The sequence below is a fragment of the Oncorhynchus gorbuscha genome, linkage group LG11 (assembly GCF_021184085.1).
Source record: "Oncorhynchus gorbuscha isolate QuinsamMale2020 ecotype Even-year linkage group LG11, OgorEven_v1.0, whole genome shotgun sequence".
NCBI lineage: Eukaryota > Metazoa > Chordata > Actinopteri > Salmoniformes > Salmonidae > Oncorhynchus > Oncorhynchus gorbuscha.
The window spans coordinates 45,799,738-45,820,248 of NC_060183.1; the positions used below are offsets into that span (position 1 = coordinate 45,799,738).

Sequence of the window (20,511 nt, forward strand, 5' to 3'; positions counted from 1 at the left end):
TGTGAAGTGGAAATGTATAGGACAGGGATCATCAACTAGATTCAGCCGCGGGCCTATTTATTTATTTTTCCTCAGCAGGTCAGAGGACCAGGTCATGATTAAAGATCAATTGTAGACTGCAAATTGACCGCAATAATCTCAGATATATTTGACGAAAACAATTTCAAACCTTGCTTACCTTGGTATACGATCACATTTCTATATTATGCGTTGGAATACTAGAACAGATTTTCCAAAATTAAAATAAATTGGAGCTGATATTTGTTTTTAGTCTTATGTCCAATGAATTTTAAGTGTATAATTGTTTATTTTTTTTGCTCAGAAACTCAGAGGGCCATATAAAACCACCGTACGTGGGCCGCCAATTGGGGAACCCTGGTCTAGGAACAACAACGCCTCAGCAAAGATTCTGTCCTCGGTTGCAACACTCACTAGTGAGTTCCAAACTGCCTCTGGAAGCAATGTCAACACAGTAACAGTTCGTCGGGAGCTTCATGAAATGGGTTTCCATGGCCGAGCAGCCGCACACAAGCCTAAGATCACCCTGCGCAATGCCAAGCGTCGGCTGGAGTGGTGTAAAACGGACAAATCTAGGTTTGGCGGATGCCAGGAGAACGCTACCTGCACAAATGCATAGTGCCAACTGTAAAGTTTGGCGGAGGAGGAATTTTGGTCTGGGGCTGTTTTTCATGGTTCAGGCTAGGACCCTTAGTTCCAGTGAAGGGAAATCTTAACGCTACAGCATACAATGACATTCTAGACGATTCTGTGCTTCCAACTTTGTGGCAAGGTTGGGGAAGGCCCTTCCCTGTTTCAGCATGCCAATGACCCCATGCACAAAGCGAGGTCTATACAGAATGGTTTGCCAAGATCGGTGTCGAAGAACTTGACTGGTCTGCATAGAACCCTGACCTCAACCCCATCTAACACCTTTGGGAAGAATTGGAACACCGACTGCGAGCCAGGCGTAATCGGCCAACATCAGTGCCTGACCTCACTAATGCTCTTGTGGCTGAATGGAAGCAAGTCCTTGCAGCAGTGTTCCAACATCTAATGGAAAGCCTTCCCAGAAGAGTGGAGGTTGTTACAGCAGCAAAGCGGAGGAACAACTCCATATCAATGCCCATGATTTTGGAATCAGCTGTTCGACAAGCAGGTGTCCACATACTTTTGGTCATGTAATATATCTTCTTTTGGCAAAAGGTAGTCATGGTAGTCATTTATTTTTGAAAGCTGTCTCTTGATGTTTTGTTCCATGATAGTTAAAAGTTCTGTTCAGATGTGATGACACCACAAACTGTTGAAATGGTCCAGGTCAGTATAATGTCATGTCACCAAGATTCCAAACTGGGTTTACTGGCTATCCAATCAGAAACCACTGCAAAAGGAGAGAGACACATTATGAGGAGGTGTGAAAGTGAAATAAACTCTGATTTTAATACCGTAGCTCTGTTTTCTCAGGTAAATGGTGATGTTAGGGGTTCAAGATGAATTTATGCCTTGCAGGTCTCTGAGTTTTTACATTGACAGCACATATGCTGTGGCTTCAAAGGACATAGGTTGCCCACCACTGGAATGTGATTTATGCAGGGGTAGGTTATATGGGGTTAATTTTAGCTTAATCTTTAGATGTCTTGTTGACATGCAAGTTTAAAGAGGCTGATGGAGAAGTTGTTGTGAGGAATAACAAACAGCAAGACTTAGTTCTCTTCTCTTGTGCTCTCTTCTTTTCACTAAGGTTAAAACAAACTAAAAAAGCTAATCTTTTTAGGCTTGGGACTTTTAGGAATGTAATCCACCATGATACTCTGTTTTATATGGCGTCTGTGAGAGACTAGCGCCTGCTAAAAGCTCCCTCCCTCTGGAACATGGACTGGGGATTAGTGACATGTGACTACCCACCAGACATGCACTGGAGGACGGGTTTTTCCCTTACTCAAACTATGCAAACAATTTCCAAACCCACGTTTCTTTACACAGGAAAAACAACGAGCTAAACATTGGAATTAGTCATAGCCATATACGCGAGTTGGTGAAAGAGCAAGGGATAATCTCATAACTGCATGATAAATTCTTATCCCTGTTGCTATTCACTCTTACCAGGTCGCAGCCCTTCTCGTTCTTGCCGTTGTGTCTGCTCTTCCTGCTCCTCCTCTTCCTCATTCTCACTGTTGCAGTGTCCCTCCCTGGTCCTGCCCCCTGCAGCCCCTAACTCCCTCCCAGCAGCACTGGACCGTAGGGCTACCAGCCGATGGTGGATGGCTACGTAGAGGCGAGCCACATCCCTGGCGCTGGCCTGGATGAGGAACACCCGGATGGCCTGGGTCTCCACGTCGGTGGCCGTCACCTGGAGGTTCCGACGGGCGGGGCGACGCAGGTGTGTGTGGGGCCAGAGCTTAGTGTTGAGGATGACTTTCAGACTGCCCTGTTGCCTCATCACTGTTTTGATCGGAGGGAGGCAGGTGTGAGAGATGTACTGAGGATGAGAGAGAATTACAGAAAGACGTGCGGATGTTGGTCAGAGAGAGTGGAATTAGTAGTCTTCTTCATGGTAAACTCACCTATCCTGGACTGCAGCCCTCCTTTGGTCCCTGCCATTAGATCATTGAGTCGCAGGACTCCTCTCCCTCGCTCATTCCATGCCTGAGTTCCATTTTCCAGAACAAACAGTCTGCAGGTCAGCTAAAAGAAAGGTATTTAAAAAGGTACATCACTATCACTGCTCTAGCAATAGGCATATTGAACATTTCCTATTTCAACATAACATGGTCCTCACCTGGACCACATTGCTCTCCTTCTCCTCCCCAGTGAACAGCTGAACCCGCCTGAGCACACGCTGCCTCCCACAGGACTCTGTGTAAGCTGCAGCAGACTCCCTCAGGCTGCTCCACACAGCACCTATCAACAACCACAGACCGCACTTCAGCTGCAGTTCTGAAAGGCATACACTAAGAGGCAGTCAATTGCTATTAGAACCGAGGTGCACAACTCTAGTCCTGTAGGGCGTAGTCTGGTGGACCAGGACTGGAGATGTGTACCCATGCAAATCCAATGACGCCCCTAATGATTTACCTTTATGCCTTGTCTCAAAGGTGGAGGACTCAGAATTAGAGGAGCTGCAATCAGAATGTTCACTGCTGGGCAATTTCTGTGGTCTCTATATGAGGGCGAGAAAGTTAGAGTATTTCTGTAAATGCAATGTATTTTGTAACACAGTTATGTTTTATAGTCATATGCAAACTTGCTACTTTATAAGTATGTCATTGGTGCTCAAAAGTTTCCTGAACTCACCAAAACTCTCGCGCCCATGTTTTCCCCAAATAAAAACTGGACCCTGTCTGAGGTAATAGTGTCTGCCTTCAATCTGTAGAGGGTGAACCAGAGGTCAGCAGAAAGGTCAGCAGGTTTAGAATCATTGCTGGGAACTAAACTGTGTCGCTGACACCACGTAGCTCTGACAGAGGAAATAAAACCCAACACCATCGTCAGGGTCTCTGGGTTAAAGCAAGGCTGTCCAGTCCTGGGTCTGGCCTGGAAGTTATTAACTCGTAACACGAACTACCCTGATTTAAGTAACTAAACCCTGCCATAAATAGATTTATAAAATCACTTCAGTGAAACATCACTAATATTATATTAAATCAGGTGCCCTGCATACCTGTGAACTTGAGGGAACGTCTTCAGATGTAATACACTCACAGTGGAGGAGTGGTCAGTTGTGACGCTGCAGCAATCGTCTGAAAGGTCATGGCTGACCTGTGGGACAAAATACAATGCAAACCTTTTATTTTACAGTCTTATTGTATTTCTGATAAATTACAGTGATGGCCACTTGAGTCAAAGAACTCAACACAACCTTTATGTAAATATAAAATAAATTGCAGCCAAAACATATTATATAGTTGTGTGTTAATGTGGCAAGTTTGGGAGTAGAAAGGAAGCTATTCAGTCTCAGTGTGGTAAGCATTCTGATGCGGATTCAAACCGATTTTGGAGTTTGGGTTTATAAACCTGCATCCTCCCACTCTCAGGCAGTGCGTGAATACGTTTCTCTGAGAAAAACATGTTGGTCCCTCAGGCAGTGATGCAACCACAACTGAGGGGAACAAGTGTTTTACTATTTAAATACTTTAAATAGAAATAGCCTCATGTAGGACAACACCTGCTTGTTCACAGGCACAGACATAACGCAGTTTCTCAGGACCCACCTGCAAGGTCGGAGTTCGGCCTATTTGGTCGTCATTCTCTCATGTTAAGCTAAAAATTTCACGAAGCTATACACGGTGCTGAAATGCTCCCATTTTTAGACTGTTGGCAATACCGTTACTTGTTCAGTAAATCAAGTTGGAAATTCAAACCTTGCAGATTGCAGTGCTGCGGGAGTGTCCGGTACGCCAGTGTTCACAGGTGCCAGCTCAGGAGGACAAAGCCATGAGCCTAACACCAGGGTGTGCGACACGTGCCAAGGGAGAGAAGCACGGGGCGTTACTGACGCGTGACGGGGGTAGGTGAAGAGTTGTGGAATACCTCAGATAGGTGTGGCTGTGAGATGTTGTTCCTGGGCTGAGGGGCGATGAGACGTGCAGGCTGAAGTAATGACCTTCTGACCCTGTTCAGAGGTGACACTATAAAGAAAGAGATGGAGTGTGTGAGAGGGAACGATGTCCTTTAAAGTCAGCCTTACGATCAGATATGGATTAAATACGAGTCGTTCAGGGAACTGGAGGTCTTTTTGTTCAGCCCCCTTAAAGATAAACATAACACCAGACAATACAAACTAACCTTTGTTTTGGGAAATGTTGGTCTGGCTGAAGAGATTTGTGGGCATGAAGACATTTGATCTTGAGACTAGGAGAGAGAATATCCATCAGAAGAGTTCACACACACACACACACACACACACACACACACACACACACACACAGTATATAATATGGTTAAAGTTCAAATGTGACCCAGATTTATGTCAAAGTGACCGCCAGATTTGGCACATGACAACATACAACATGCATCGCCAACACTGAGCAGTGAGGTTTCCACATGGGCACTAGTGGGTCATGGTGGTGATTTGTGATGAGCAGGTGAGGGCTGCAGTGACAGAGTGAAACTGAAACGGATTAAGGGAAAGAGATACCAGTGGCTGCTGGGAATCTGAGGCCCTGACAGGGATGGTGTGACTGGAATGTATGGACCTACAGGAAATACTGGCACTGAACATAACAGAAAATATTTAAGAGAGTTTGACCATGATGCACTGCTTCGGTTCATTTAATAGATGGGGAGATATTTTATCCCATTAAGATCCCAGTTTTATTAAGGCTATAATCATCTCCAGGTGAGTCAAGGAATTAAGCAGCCTGACTCAGTTGCCACTTATTTGCATGGGCAATGTATGCCCTAGGGCAGTGGTTTCCCAACTGAAATTGGGTAGTGCATCATCAATTCCTCCTCGTCATTGCATAATTTAAAGAGCTATTTATAACTTGTCAGAAATGGTCAGATCAACTAGCTGTCAGCTAACATTTATTTTTTTGCCCATAGATATTGATTTAATTTGTCACTCATATCACATGAATACACATTAGACATGGCAAAATGCTTAGAATTGAAAGAAAATTTGCTTTAAAACTGCAAAATATTCTTTGCCCCCCTTGACAGAATGTGTAGAATTTAATCAAATAAGCTTTAAACCTGCATAATTCTCCCCACCAACAAGAGTGGTGAGAACAGTTTGTGTCATGAACCGTGCTTGTGCCCATATTCCCCAATGCTAGAAGGGGAATCCCTGCCCTAGGGGACACAAATCTCGCAGACATAGCGTCGTACACGGTCCGTTCCAAAATGTAAGCCACACAAAAGTACGTAGAACTATGTGTGAAAACACAACGCTCCGTCTCAGCGCTTTCGTAGTTTGTAGGGCCCTTTAGAGAGATGATAGAGAAGAGAGATCGCAAATGTGTAGGAGGGGAGTTTTGTTTACCTGGAGGACGCGGGGGAAAAGAGAGAGTGCTTGATCGCACTCGTCTACTGCCGTCACAGGAGCCTGTCCGAGATACAGAGTGAAAATGCATATAAGACCTTGATTGGTTGGATTACCACACTGCCAATCATTCTAGTCAATGATTGACAACGCCGCCTACCAATCCCACCACAATACAGGGTCCTTCATCATTAAAAAAAGTTAATTATGTAAACCATATATGTTTCATAATATCTTGTACACAGTATAAAGATGCGATTTTAATAGAGATTTTACAGATACATCTCCTTTACCAAAGGAACAAGAGAAACATGGAGGAAAAGGCATTATGTCTGGTGTTATGCACCAGTACTTGTGTGTGTGTGTGTGTGTGTGTGTGTGTGTGTGTGTGTGTGTGTGTGTGTGTGTGTGTGTGTGTGTGTGTGTGTGTGTGTGTGTGTGTGTGTGTGTGTGTGTGTGTGTGTGTGTGTGTGTGTGTGTGTGTGTGTACTGGACAGTGGAAACTCACCTTTCCTGATTCTGTTGTTAGGGTAGGTGAGCGATCTGACTCGTTTGTTTGGACTGATTCCCATAACTGTTTGGAGAACAAGATAAAGATGCAGAAGCACGACTGTCCATGCAATAGAAAGTAACAAAGAAATCATCTATCAAAATGGTTGATTGTTATGACACGCAGCAGCGGCAAGTTATGATGCTTACCTGAGCCCTCCTCCCATCTCTCTGCGCTTCTCTGTAAACAAAATGATTAGGATTACTCTTTCAGTACGTGATTTGTTCCACACCATGCATTTGCATCCTGTCAACATTGTAGGCCTACCCATTATTAGGATATAACGTTTACCTTCGTGGATGGGGTTTTCTTTTGAAAGATGAACATTGGTGGGGCAAGCACAGTTTTTTCTGTAAAAAGACGAATAATAGCACGGTTAGGGGGAATTCTCCTTGTTGCAGTTTGATATGACTGAATCAGTACTTAAAGGGACTTTAAAAAAATGTTTTTTAGTCAAACTGATAGCGGAATATTTGTTTTCCCTGTATGTTTTTCCAATGGCATCATCTGGTGTGCATGTGATTTCAACCACATATGAGTAGGCATTGCCTACTAATTGCCTTCTAATTAGTTAAAAATCACACGATGCATAACAGATGATGCCATTGGAAAAACGTATCTTACTCTTATCTTTTTTGACTAGGAAACATAGAAACGTGCCATTTTCACATACGTTGATGTTGTTGGGGTAGTGCTGGAGAAAAATAATAATATTTCTACTACATTATTCATGCATGAATCTTAGCTAATCCCTACCTGAGCTTAAAGCATTAACTTAAATTCAAATTGGAAAACACTTTTCTTAATTTTGCCACTGAAACCACAAAGACGTAACTAGGGAAATGGGTCTGAATCTGTGAGCTGTCAGTACACACTGTTCTGCCAAGAACCTAAAATGTGATGCTAGGAAAATCAACAGTAAAGCTGTTCTGAATATGAGAAATTTACACGCAAACTATTATTCCTAAATAAACTCTCAAAATACACAGCCAGCTAAACAACTATTACCAAAGATCCACTCACAATGCAAAGGATGACAGCCAAGAAGTTGAAATGTCACAATCGCAGGAAAAATCTGCACAACGGCCCAAAGAGCAGCGAGATCGCTAGGCTCGCCCACAGTTCTGGAGATGTCAATTGTCATCCCACCTCAATGTATTATCCTAATGCATGGAGTCTTTGACATCCAAGGCCTCTTATGCAACCACACAGCCTGACAAGGGGCTCTGGGAGCTGGGGACAGGCCCACCGTGGAAGGGGTGAGTGATGGGATAGCAGTGGAGGTGTGAGCCAGCAAGGCAGCAGACGCCAAGGCTTGGCCATGGGTAAAACTGACCTGTCTGGAGGCTATAAATACACAGGGACTCTGTCACTGATCTGACCTTGTTCTATGAACTCTACATGGAGTCAGTGAGTAATGTCTTTTGGTGTGTTAATTCCAGAGGAGAACGACTGCCCCCTCTCATTGAAGCCACGGAAGTTCAAGGAACACCGTGGTACAGCAGGCATTGTTTACAGAAAATATGCTCCACATAATAATGAATAGAAAAATGTAACCTTTGTGGATTTTTTAAATATTTTTTTTACCAAAGAAAATCACGGTCCCAATAATTGATTCTAAGATGTATGTCCTTGAACAAATTATTTTAAAATCTCACCCAGAAGAAGTTAAGGATAATTTAGTTAAGGATAATTTAGTTGCAATATCCAGGCTGGCCTTCAACTTGAGTTACTCAATTAGAGGGGGCAGCACTGAGCTAGCCTGCAATCTCACTTCCTGGAGTAGTTCAAACTGCGCCACAGGTAATGCATTATATTGACAAGATAGTGTCCATTCTTACAATTAAAAAATAAAATATTCAAAAATGGAAGGCAGTCGGGAGGAGGCAAGATCAGGTAGGACCATTCTAGCCAATGAGAGGGCAGATACGTGTGTAAACAACAGGCACATCTCCGATATAAAGTTGTCTAAGTTAACATGTGGAATTCTTTAAAGATGGTCATACCAAGGATCATTTAGCTATTTGATTTTGAATTTAAGATCCCTTAATAAATGTATCCAAACTTGTTTTATTTTATTATTGGATGAAACATTGAATTTGGCACTACTGCTATTAGGCACTATGCATATATATATGTGTGTGTATATGTTTATATACACATATACACACATATATATATTTATATATACATACATATATTCACACACACTTATATATATATATATGTGTGTGTATATATGTATGATATGTGTATATATATGTATGTATGTATATATGTATATATACTGCTCAAAAAAATAAAGGGAACACTAAAATAACACATCCTAGATCTGAATGAATGAAATATTCTTATTACATACTTTTTTCTTTACATAGTTGAATGTGCTGACAACAAAATCACACAAAAATGATCAATGGAAATCAAATTTATCAACCCATGGAGGTCTGGATTTGGAGTCACACTCAAAATTAAAGTGGAAAACCACACTACAGGCTGATCCAACTTTGATGCAATGTCCTTAAAACAAGTCAAAATGAGGCTCAGTAGTGTGTGTGGCCTCCACGTGCCTGTATGACCTCCCTACAACGTCTGGGCATGCTCCTGATGAGGTGGCGGATGGTCTCCTGAGGGATTTCCTCCCAGACCTGGACTAAAGCATCCGCCAACTCCTGGACAGTCTGTGGTGCAACGTGGCGTTGGTGGATGGAGCGAGACATGATGTCCCAGATGTGCTCAATTGGATTCAGGTCTGGGGAACGGGCGGGCCAGTCCATAGTATCAATGCCTTCCTCTTGCAGGAACTGCTGACACACTCCAGCCACATGAGGTCTAGCATTGTCTTGCATTAGGAGGAACCCAGGGCCAACCGCACCAGCATATGGTCTCACAAGGGGTCTGAGGATCTCATCTCGGTACCTAATGGCAGTCAGGCTACCTCTGGCGAGCACATGGAGGGCTGTGCGGCCCCCCAAAGAAATGCCACCCCACACCATGACTGACCCACCGCCAAACCGGTCATGCTGGAGGATGTTGCAGGCAGCAGAACGTTCTCAACGGCGTCTCCAGACTGTCACGTCTGTCACATGTGCTCAGTGTGAACCTGCTTTCATCTGTGAAGAGCACAGGGCGCCAGTGGTGAATTTGCCAATCTTGATGTTCTCTGGCAAATGCCAAACGTCCTGTTGGGCTGTAAGCACAACCCCCACCTGTGGACGTCCACCCTCATGGAGTCTGTTTCTGACCGTTTGAGCAGACACATGCACATTTGTAGCCTGCTAGAGGTCATTTTGCAGGGCTCTGGCAGTGCTCCTCCTTGCACAAAGGCGGAGGTAGCGGTCCTGCTGCTGGGTTGTTGCCCTCCTACGGCCTCCTCCACATCTCCTGATGTACTGGCCTGTCTCCTGGTAGCGCCTCCATGCTCTGGACACTACGCTGACAGACACAGCAAATCTTCTTGCCACAGCTCACATTGATGTGCCATCCTGGATGAGCTGCACTACCTGAGCCACTTGTGTGGGTTGTAGACTCCGTCTCATGCTACCACTAGAATGAAAGCACCGCCAGCATTCAAAAGTGACCAAAACATCAGCCAGGAAGCATAGGAACTGAGAAGTGGTCTGTGGTCACCACCTGCAGAACCACTCCTTTATTGGGGGTGTCTTGCTAATTGCCTATTAGCTAATTGCTAATTGCCTGTTGTCTATTCCATTTGCTCAACAGCATGTGAAATGTATTGTCAATCAGTGTTGCTTCCTAAGTGGACAGTTTGATTTCACAGAAGTGTGATTGACTTGGAGTTACATTGTGTTGTTTAAGTGTTCCCTTTTTTTTGAGCAGTGTATGTATATATATATAAAACAATAAACAACATTTTTTTTTTAAAGAAAGACAAAAGTTAAGACTGTAGATTCTCTCACTGGCTTCTTCAGTCTTCAAGCCACATGTGTCACCAGTCACTGATGCCATGGGGTTTGGGTGTGCCTTTTATATATATATATATTTATTTATCTCCTTATTTAACACACTAAAATATCTCCATATATACTTCCATTTTTTAACTGGTACCGAAGACCTTCTTGTGAGGCTTGTGGGTGTCCTAGAGCAAAACACCATTGTGCTGTTGAGAATCTCAGCTTTCAATCGAGTTGTGGTCATAGTACCTTGTAGTACCTTTAGGAACCTACAGACGTTTTGGTGAGAAGAGCGATTTTCGGGATGTCTCATGGTCTGACAGACACCGCTCTGGCTCTGCCACCTTCTACCGTAGAAGCGGAAGGGCGATATCGGCGGATGTGGTGGATTGAGACGCAGACCATGCTAACAAACTGATATCGCTTTTAAACACACCGATTTTGATGGGATTTTTGTATTATGTTAATAAGATTTCTGCGGGGGTGGAAATTGTAAGCTTAGGGTTTAACCGACTTCATTTGGCTTCAATGCGCTACCGAGTCTTCATAGGAATGAATGTTGTCATGTGGTCCATTCACATATACCTTGAGATTTGCCAATGCTGTGTCAGTGAATGTGCTCACTCTGGGCATGGAGAGAGATGGTGTTCACACTTCAGTCAGTGACAGATGATCACTTGGAGTTCACCCAGGTCTACTGTGTAAGCACCCTACTCTAATGACTATTGACTGTTCAGATGCAACAGATTATTGTGGCATGCACTGATTAACATTGAAATGTGTGTTGCTTCTTGCATTTATGTGGTTGTTCAGCTTCCCTTGAAAGCTAAAAAGTACAGTAATGCTTCATCTGAGGCTATTTCTGCCACATCCGCAATCCTCTGTGACCTGGGGAAATCAGACACTACTTATTAACCCTAGAATCCAACTCTGAGGACTTCCAATCACATGACCTACATTAGACAAACAGCAGGGCACGACAAATGGAATGACACTTTACACACCACTCCAACACGCCAGAGACAAGTGCCTATTACTCAGAATATGTACTGGAAGCAACAGCGTAGAGAGGTGATCATCCGTGTATACAGTAGTGTTTTTTTTGCTGTGTCAACTGTCTACTTAACATAATAGCAGCACTGTGTATCCTACCTGACATATAGGTGATGTTGTACGTGCACGTCATCGCTCCTGTGTGAAAATACTTATTCACAGGTCAGGTACCATACTAATCACAGTTGAGTTTGGTCACCCCAGACAACCCAGACATACTGAGGTTTTTTTTTTTACACATTGCATCTCCACCCATCTCGACTCTTCTTCCCCAAACTTTCCTCCTCTTCCTTCATTCTCTCTCCTCTTGCTCCCCTACACTCCTCCTCCTCTCCTATGCTCTGTATGGGCAGACACTCTCTCAGTGTTATATTAACTATGTAATGTTGCTGTTACTTTAGGTCTGAGGGTCCACAGGTCAGCCAGCTCATCCAGAGATTAGGCAGCACCTGACCTCGGCCGAGGGCCCTACGTAATCACACGTCATGAGCAATTCCAATAAGCACTGTCAGGCTAATGCCAGAGAGCAGCAGGCAGGCCAACTCTTTATGAAAGACGATTATTTTCCACATCACGGATTACATGGGTCATTACATAAGTTAGAGAGGATGGTATTAAATAAACACTATTAAAACTGTTGCCAAATAGGAAATTAAAAAGAAAAGAAGCTAGCTTCCTTTGAGCTTAAAAGAGCACGCACTCTGACAATTCCCTGGAATATTGCAGACAAGGCCTGTCTAAGTTAATGACATAACTTAATACGTTTTCAAGTTCAAGTTTTTACTTAAAAGTGATCCTCAGAAAAAACCCTTACATGCCTGTCTCTGGTAGAAAAAGCTGAGGAGCACTGCAATCTGGCAGTAGCAAGCTCCAGTCACTCAGAGAAGAGGACCACACAATGGTGATCTATGAAGAGTGACGTCAATAGAGATGCACACGCCCTGTCCGTGCTCAGCGCAGAAGTGAATCATTCCTGAGACCTCTCATAGTGAATGAACGCATCTATCATGATGAGATCCAACCAAGACAAAGCTCCCCTTTGATAAAGCAGGTCAGCTTCACAACAGAGATCGCTGCTACTGTAGATGTGTCCAGCCCTGCTACAGGACAAGCTGTATGTGTGTGTCGTTGTGTTTTGATCTCCTTCAGTTATGTCTGCCTCGTGTGTGTGTGTGTGTGTGTGTGTGTGTGTGTGTGTGTGTGTGTGTGTGTGTGTGTGTGTGTGTGTGTGTGTGTGTGTGTGTGTGTGTGTGTGTGTGTGTGTGTGTGTGTGTGTGTGTGTGTGTGTGTGTGTGTGTGTGTGTGTGTGCGCGTACTAGCTGAACGACACCAAGGTCAGGAGAACCCAGCAGAGAGAATGATGGATAGCTGAATCATCATGGGATCTGTGTGCTGTGCTCTCCCTCAGTCACGTTGGTCTTCCATCCAACCCTGTGATGACCAGGCTTCCGGGCTCGGAGATTAGCACAGGCAGAAACACACACAGCACGCGCCTGCGTACATTTTCATGCCCGCACAGCTAATCCACCCTGCAGAAACAATAACCACACGGTACAGCCATGTGGTACAGGCCTACATAGGCCAAACACTTGTATTGACTCACAGCTAAACCATTCAATTGCAGACTGTATAAGGAAGAAACACTAACTTGTCTTTACTGTAGATACCTCACACTGCTTTAGCAGAGCCTTTCAGCAGCAGAGGCAAAAACAACAGTAAGCCTACTCAAAGCGATCCATGTAGCTTTTCCATGGGTAATACTTTCATTTGGTTAAAATCTATTTTTCATCCAGATTTTGTATAAAATATTATTGTTTGATGTTCCCTAGTTCCTGGTTTTGGAATACACAGGTAAAAGACTGGAACTGTTTGTTAAAGTATGGTCTCTCTGTCCTCTGCTAGGGTGAATGTAATGGAACTGTTAGGAGGCAGTGTGCTTCTCTTCGAGCTGTAGCTGGGCTCCACAAACCTCTGCCCTGACAAAGATACCCAGAGGAGAGCCCATTGAACACACACAAACACATGCACAGTTTCAGAAATGTCCTTGTCTCTGTTAGGAGCAGGAATGGGGGAGAGGAGGGGGCACTCACCCTAAGCTGACTCTGACCGGGCCACTCTGGACTCCAGAATGCCACTCAGGGGCTAGTGTGGGTTAAATGAACTGTCCAGTGAAAATCTAACGTTTAAAAGTTCATATTCTGTTATCTCATACCTAATAATGTTGTTGATTCTTCCTATACTCATATTTGTGGCCAAAGCATACTGTAAATTGGAGAAAACCCCACCTCAAACTGTCATACTCCTGAGGTTTTCTCCAATTTACAGTATGCTTTGGTCACAAATATGAGCTGGTCAATCAGGGGTCTACTCGCATAAATATTTTTTTATCAAGGGTATACGCCCACACAGTTCTTTCCTTGGGGTACGCCCACACCATTCCAACACAGAAAAGTAGTTTTTTAACATACTTAATTACACTTTTTGTAATTTAAAAAATAATAATTTTAGGTCATATTTCAAAGAAATCTGGAAACATTTCATTTAAAGGGGCAGAGGGCCCACCCCCACCAAGCCACCATCCCCCTCATAACTCTGCCTTGCTTCCCCCTGTCTTCCCCCTGATAGAGCGTACCCACTGTCACATGTTCCATGCGAAGAGAGCCTCTATTCACACACTTGCTGGCTGCGGGCCCAATTGGGGTTGCAGTGGTTAGTGGATACAATAACTGTTCTCAGATCGCCCAAACAAGAACACAGCAATAGCTCAGTCTAGCAGTACATCTGGGCTTCATTTAGGGAGCTGGGATTACATTAGAAAAACCAACATGAAAGACCACAAACAGAAAACATGGCCAACATACAGCTGCATCACAGCATAATGGGCAGGCAGATGGTTACAGACATGGATATAAACTAGTCAGACAAAAGCAGCATTCACCTTCTAATACAAGAATGTAAGTTTTGGATTCGTGAACTTAACAAAATCATATTTACAGTGTGCATTTCAGCAGCCACTGGCCACAACTAATAAGTGTCACTCACTAATATACGTTAATTGCTTTGCACACAAACACTCCACGCATGTCAGTTAAATTTAGCTCTGTTGTACAGAACGACCATGAACTCATAATGAACTATGGGCAATTTCACGGTAACCGAGTGATGCTAAGACTCAGATTTTTCATTTTAAAATATATGTCAAACAAAACCAAATGATTGCAAAGTTAAACAAGTTCAACTCTATGCAAAAGGACTATTTTTTAACAATTTCCACAGAAATGTTTACAAAAGCACATTTACTTGAAGAACAGTGTCGATGCAGTGTTCGGTAACAGAATGACGTCACACAAAACAGCACAAATCGTCAGTCTGTTACCAAACTTTGCATCTGCGCTGTTCTTCAAGTAAATGTGTTTTTGTCAAATGTTCTCGGTCACCGTGGAATTGCCTCTATCTTACTCTTCCCAATAAAAGACAGACGGCTTTCCTAATTGTGCATAGGGACTAGATACCGTTTAAGGAAAAAGTTTGAGGTATCATTCTAATGTAGAACAGGAAATACTGCAAGAAAACCGTGACTCTGCTGATTCCCCAGATTCCAGCCAAGGACCCCCTCCAAAGGGTCTACAAATCTAAACACACAGACAGTCCTGGAGACCCCCCTGGATGCTCTCTGACTGCTGGGGGATAAGCCAGACTGGGCCTCTAACAGGCTATTAAACAGAGCGCTTCGCCCCATAAGAATGCGAGGCACGGGAATATCTAACTCACTGAGATCTCAGTCACAGGCTCATTAATCACTTGTCATAACTTTGTTAGCTTTGCAGCTCTAGATGAAAACAGACTTTTACTGGGAACGTAGGGGAAAACAAGGTCTGAGCATGTGATTTTCCTGGGAAAATCAGGAATCATAATTTAATGATGGTTTATTGAACAAATCTTTAATAATTTGGTTACCTTGATGGCCTCGTCCTCAACACTTATCTCACCCTGCTTATTGTCTCCCCTACAGCAAACAGCTGGGAATTGGTTATCATTGAAAGTACCATAAATGACCCAGCATTTCTGACCATATTGAGAGCTATACAGCTAAATATCTCTCGCTAAGAACCCTGTGAAACCTTGAAAACACTCTGCTTCTCTTGCAGATGTTCTTTTGACCTGACAAAACACTTCCTTGTTACAATAGAATGATCTAGTATGGGTTTTCATATCTTCAGTCTGAAACATGACACTATAGGGGAGAGAGGGGCTGGAGTTTGGTTATGGAGGACGGTGGGGGGGGGGGGGGGGGTACCCACCCTATGTCAGGGTTCACGCTCGAATTTGAGAAAGTGGCTAGCTATTGGGCATGACTGGTAGCTTGGTGAAGAATTAGCTAGACATATCTGGTTCTCGTTTAAATAAATGGACTCTGTAACCTTAAGTGGGGGGGTGGGGGGGTGGGGTAAGTGATACCCCTCCTCCTGAGATGAGATCTGATCATGTCTTGCACATACAGTACTTCTCTCCAATGAACTCACTTCATTCCTGAATGACACTGAGCTGAAGATGAATATCCTGCCGCCATAGAATGTCAACTCATCCCTATAAGTTAGACAACGTTTACAGGCTTGGTTCAAGAGCATCAACAAGACAAGATTTATTAAGATCCAAGCAGTATTATAAATCAGTTAATTTACTGAACCGTACATTCATCCTGCTGCATCATTTCCCATAAAATCAGCATGCCAATTGTTTCTCTTTACAGCCAGAGGGATGCTCTAAAAAAGCTTCCATACTTCATAGTTGTGTGGAAGCTCTCATCAGCGATATCATCAGTGCTGATTGATCAGCTACACTACCTTTACCAAAAGTATGTGGACACCTGCTTGTCAAACATCTCATTCCAAAATCACGGATATTAACATGGAGTTGATACCCCCTTTGCTGCTATAACAGCCTCTACTCTTCTGGGAAGGCTTTCCACTAGATGTTGAAACATTGCTATGGGGACTTTCTTCCATTCAGGACGAGGACGGGTACTGATGTTGGGCGATACCGCCTGGCTCGCACTCTGCGTTCCAATTCTTCCCAAAGGTGGTAGATGGGGTTGAGGTCAGGGCTCTGTGCAGACCAGTCAAGTTCTTCAACACCAATCTCAACAAAACCTTTCTGTATGGACCTCGCTTCGTGCACGGGGGCATTTTCATGCTGAAACAGGAATGGGCCTTCCCCAAACTGTTACCACAATGTTGGAAGAACAGAACCATCTAGAATGTCATTGTATGCTGTAGCGTTAAAATTTCCCTTCACTGGAATTAAGGGTCCTACCACCAAACTTTAATGTTAGCACTATGCATTTTGGGCAGGTAGTGTTCTCCTGGCATCCACCAAACCCATATTCATCCAACGAAGTGCCAGATGTTGAAGAGTGATTCATCACTCCAGAGAACGCCATGGAAACCCATTTTGTGAAGCTCCCAACGAAGAGTTATTGTGCTGACATTGCTTCCAGAGGCAGTTGGAACTTGGTAGTGAGTGTTGCAACCGTGGACAGACAATTTTTTACACGCTTCAGCACTTGGCTCTGCCATTCTGTGAGCTTCTGGGGTCTACCATTTCGCGGCTGAGTCGTTGTTGCTCCTTGACATTTCCACTTCACAATAACAGCACTTACAGTTGACTGGGGCAGCTCTATCTGGGCAGACATTTTACGAACTGACTTGTTGGAAAATCACTAAGCTCTTCAGTAAGGCCATTCTACTGCCAATGTTTGTCTATGGCTGTGTTCTTGATTTTATACAGCTGTCAGCAACATGAGTGACTGAAATAGCCGAATCCACTCATTTGAAAGGGTGTCCACATAATTGTGTATATATAGTGTATTTACCTCCCAACTTTTACAGGCCTGAGATAAGAACCTGACCAGAGCCCACAGAAAGTCTATGCTTGTGTGCTCTATGAAGTTAAACAAGAACCCTAGAGATACTGCATCAGGTTACAGTGTATGTATGTATGTATGTATGTGTGTGTGTGTGTGTGTGTGTGTGTGTGTGTGTGTGTGTGTGTGTGTGTGTGTGTGTGTGTGTGTGTGTGTGTGTGTGTGTGTGTGTGTGTGTGTGTGTGTGTGTGTGTGTGTGTGTGTGTGTGTGTGTGTGTGTATGTGTGTGTGTGTGTGTGACCGATGTGAAATGGCTAGCTAGTTAGTGGTGGTGCGCGCTAATAGCGTTTCAATCAGTCACGTCACTCGCTCTGAGGACCTTGAAGTAGTTGTTCCCCTTGTTCTGTAAGGGCCGCGGACTGTGGGGCGATGGGTAACGATGTTTCCAAGGTGCCTGTTGTTGATGTTTGCAGAGGGTCTCTGGTTCGAGCCCAGGTTGGGGCGGAGAGGAACGGAAGCAATACTGTTACATAGGAATAAATATCACTACTGTAAGAGAAAAGATGATCACATGATATGTGACACAGTACAAAAATGTGTTTTTTTCGAAATCTATGTATTTTTTGGGCACAAGTGTATGAGTTCCATTTTTGCAGCAGGGCCTATTAAAATGCTTATCACATTGAGAATATAGGGAATAACAGTACTGTGTAGCGTTATGGCAATACATTTATTTTTGTCTTAAGTATACAATTACATTTAAATTATTATCTAACAGTCAAGACCTGTTAAAGTGACTATTGAAAAAGTGAGATGAAATGACAACTTTACCCTTTAACTCTTCAGCTACGTCCTGCGCGCATCCTCTATCCTGCGCCAGAAAGGTATCCCCCATCCGCCGTCTGGAGGTGACAGGTTCTGCCGCTCCACAGACACTCTCCGCGGGTTCCACCGTACAGGGAACATTTTCATGCAAGTCTGAGACTGGCATCATTGAATAATACGCTGAAATATCTTCGTTCGGGGAAAGATTCCCTCTCATTCTTCGATCTGAAGCTGTGACAATCTAGTGAAATAAACACAACCTCAAGAAAAGGAAGAAACGCCCAGATAAAAGTGGTAATTTGCTCTCTTGGTGTAAAAAGCTTGATTGTCCGGAATTGTTGATTTTCTTACTCTCGATTCAACTGTCAGTCAGTTAGCCTTCCCTGTGTTTATGAATGAAGAGTCATATACGGTGTTCACTACCGAGCGTGCGCCACATTGTGGCTCCTGTCTGCTTGGAAAATGTGGGCGTGGTGAGCGACATAAGCCAGGTTAACCCCCTCAACCAGTTTATAGTGCTGTGGTAACTGTACTGAAATGAATGCACTCTAAATGGCATTAAAAACAGATAAACTTAACGGAAAGCATCTAGAGATTGGAATCCATATCTATACCAACATAGGTAGTTACTCCAAAAGAGCGCGTGGCAAGTAATACTATAACAGGATAACTGGAGCAGATATGCAAAGGACCTACTTCAGTCAAAACGAATGGTAAAGTCATTTTCTTATATATTTAACCAGGCAAGTCAGTTAAGAAAAAATGCTTAATGACAGCCTACACCGGCCAAACCTGTGCCATCCAATCACGTCCTGTTGTGATACAGCCTGGATATGAACCAAAGGTGTCTATAGTGACACCTCTAGCACTGAGTCACAGCGCCTTAGACCTCGTCCCCACTCAGGAGCCCAATTAAATAAAGCAAAGAAGATTATCTTTGCTAATATATCACTATTAATATTGCAATGGTTTAATTATTTAAAGATAAGTAAAAATTTTATGAGTATATTTTCTTTATGTTGTATTATACCTCCTTTATTATGTGACTCATAATTGAGAAGGTATAATACCACATAAAGAAAATAGCATGTATCTACCATTGCCCCAGAAGTGCCTAAACTCTCTTTTGACAAAAAAAAGGTACATTTGTCAGTGCGGAAATTCCAAAGGTTTTGTTCCATTAAAAACATGAATGAACATGGGCATGATGCTCTATGTCAGGGTTCCCCAACTGGTGACCACGGTTGGTTTTATTTGGCCCCCCCAAGTAATGAGCAAAAAAACTTTTTTCATTGTTGGACATAAAGACTGTAAAAAAACACACCAGGAAATCAGCTCCAGGTGTTTTAATTTCAGGAATCTGTTCCCAACTATTCCCACACATAATAGAGAGAAAGACAGGTGATCTTATACAAACGTAAGCAAGATGTGAAATGATTATGTTTTAGTCAAATATGATATCTGTTTCGGCTTCTTGCGGTCAATTTGCAGTCTACAAATTATATGTAATTATGTTCCGGGCCCCCGACCTTCCGCACAATAAAAAAATTGCTGAATGTAGTTGATGATCCCTGCTCAATGTATTGCCTTATCACCCCATTCTTATGGAACTTTGCCCAAGATCAACCGGATCCAAGTAGGTCACACAGAATAGTATTGTTCAGTAACCAAATAAGTAAAACAAATATTTCAAAAATAAAGACTGTAGGGAATGAGTAGCCATGCCTACTGTAATTGAGTTATATGCATCTCTCTAACCTTTTGGATGGCAGTTGAGCAACCTCTAAGTATTTTCGTATAATGCCTTATTTTGGCTTGGACTTTTGCAATATGCTTAGCTTGAACTTTGGGAAATGTCCAGAGAGAGCTTGCTTTCAATTGTTGTTGGATTCTTTCCCCAAATCATGAGGGAAAAACAGGATAATGATAAGTGCTCTGTGTAGCTTTTGCTTTATGAGAGCAAAGAGTGCTGCTGGCAACTTCACCTTGTGCTGCAACTTTATTCCCACTCTTCCCAAGTTCCCATAGAAGCTGTCCTACTTATTTATTATTGACACGACAGCATATATGGTGACACAGAGCGTTGATTCATATCAGTAGATGCATAACACTTATTAGAACACTTATCCACATCATTTAATAAAGCATTCTGTCTTCCCCTTGATCCTAACTTGGTCTTGTCTGTTCAGTGTTGAGTTTACCCTGGGATAGGAATCGTAAATGTGGCCCAGTGCTTGACTTGGATTGAAATAGGTGCCGGTACTAATTTTGGGTGCTGGTACTGTTTAAATTTAGGTGCAGGAGCTCCACAATACTTTGAGCTGCA

General features: G+C 43.2%; 1 protein-coding gene across 1 annotated transcript; it reads right to left on the bottom strand.

Annotated features, from left to right (window-relative positions):
• Nucleotides 1-725: 725 nt before the first annotated feature.
• LOC124048755 (ran-binding protein 3-like) lies at nucleotides 726-18,614 on the bottom strand. The gene is made up of 14 exons (XM_046369811.1): nucleotides 18,192-18,614; nucleotides 6,822-6,880; nucleotides 6,680-6,710; nucleotides 6,489-6,554; nucleotides 5,981-6,043; nucleotides 4,783-4,848; nucleotides 4,528-4,625; nucleotides 3,659-3,756; nucleotides 3,292-3,364; nucleotides 3,073-3,157; nucleotides 2,777-2,898; nucleotides 2,562-2,682; nucleotides 2,101-2,439; nucleotides 726-1,378 (listed from the first exon to the last, which is right to left on the bottom strand). The coding sequence occupies exons 1-14, from the start codon at nucleotides 18,400-18,402 to the stop codon at nucleotides 1,332-1,334; spliced, it is 1,479 nt and encodes a 492-aa protein (XP_046225767.1). The 5' UTR covers nucleotides 18,403-18,614; the 3' UTR covers nucleotides 726-1,331.
• Between the last annotated feature and the right edge of the window lie 1,897 nt (nucleotides 18,615-20,511).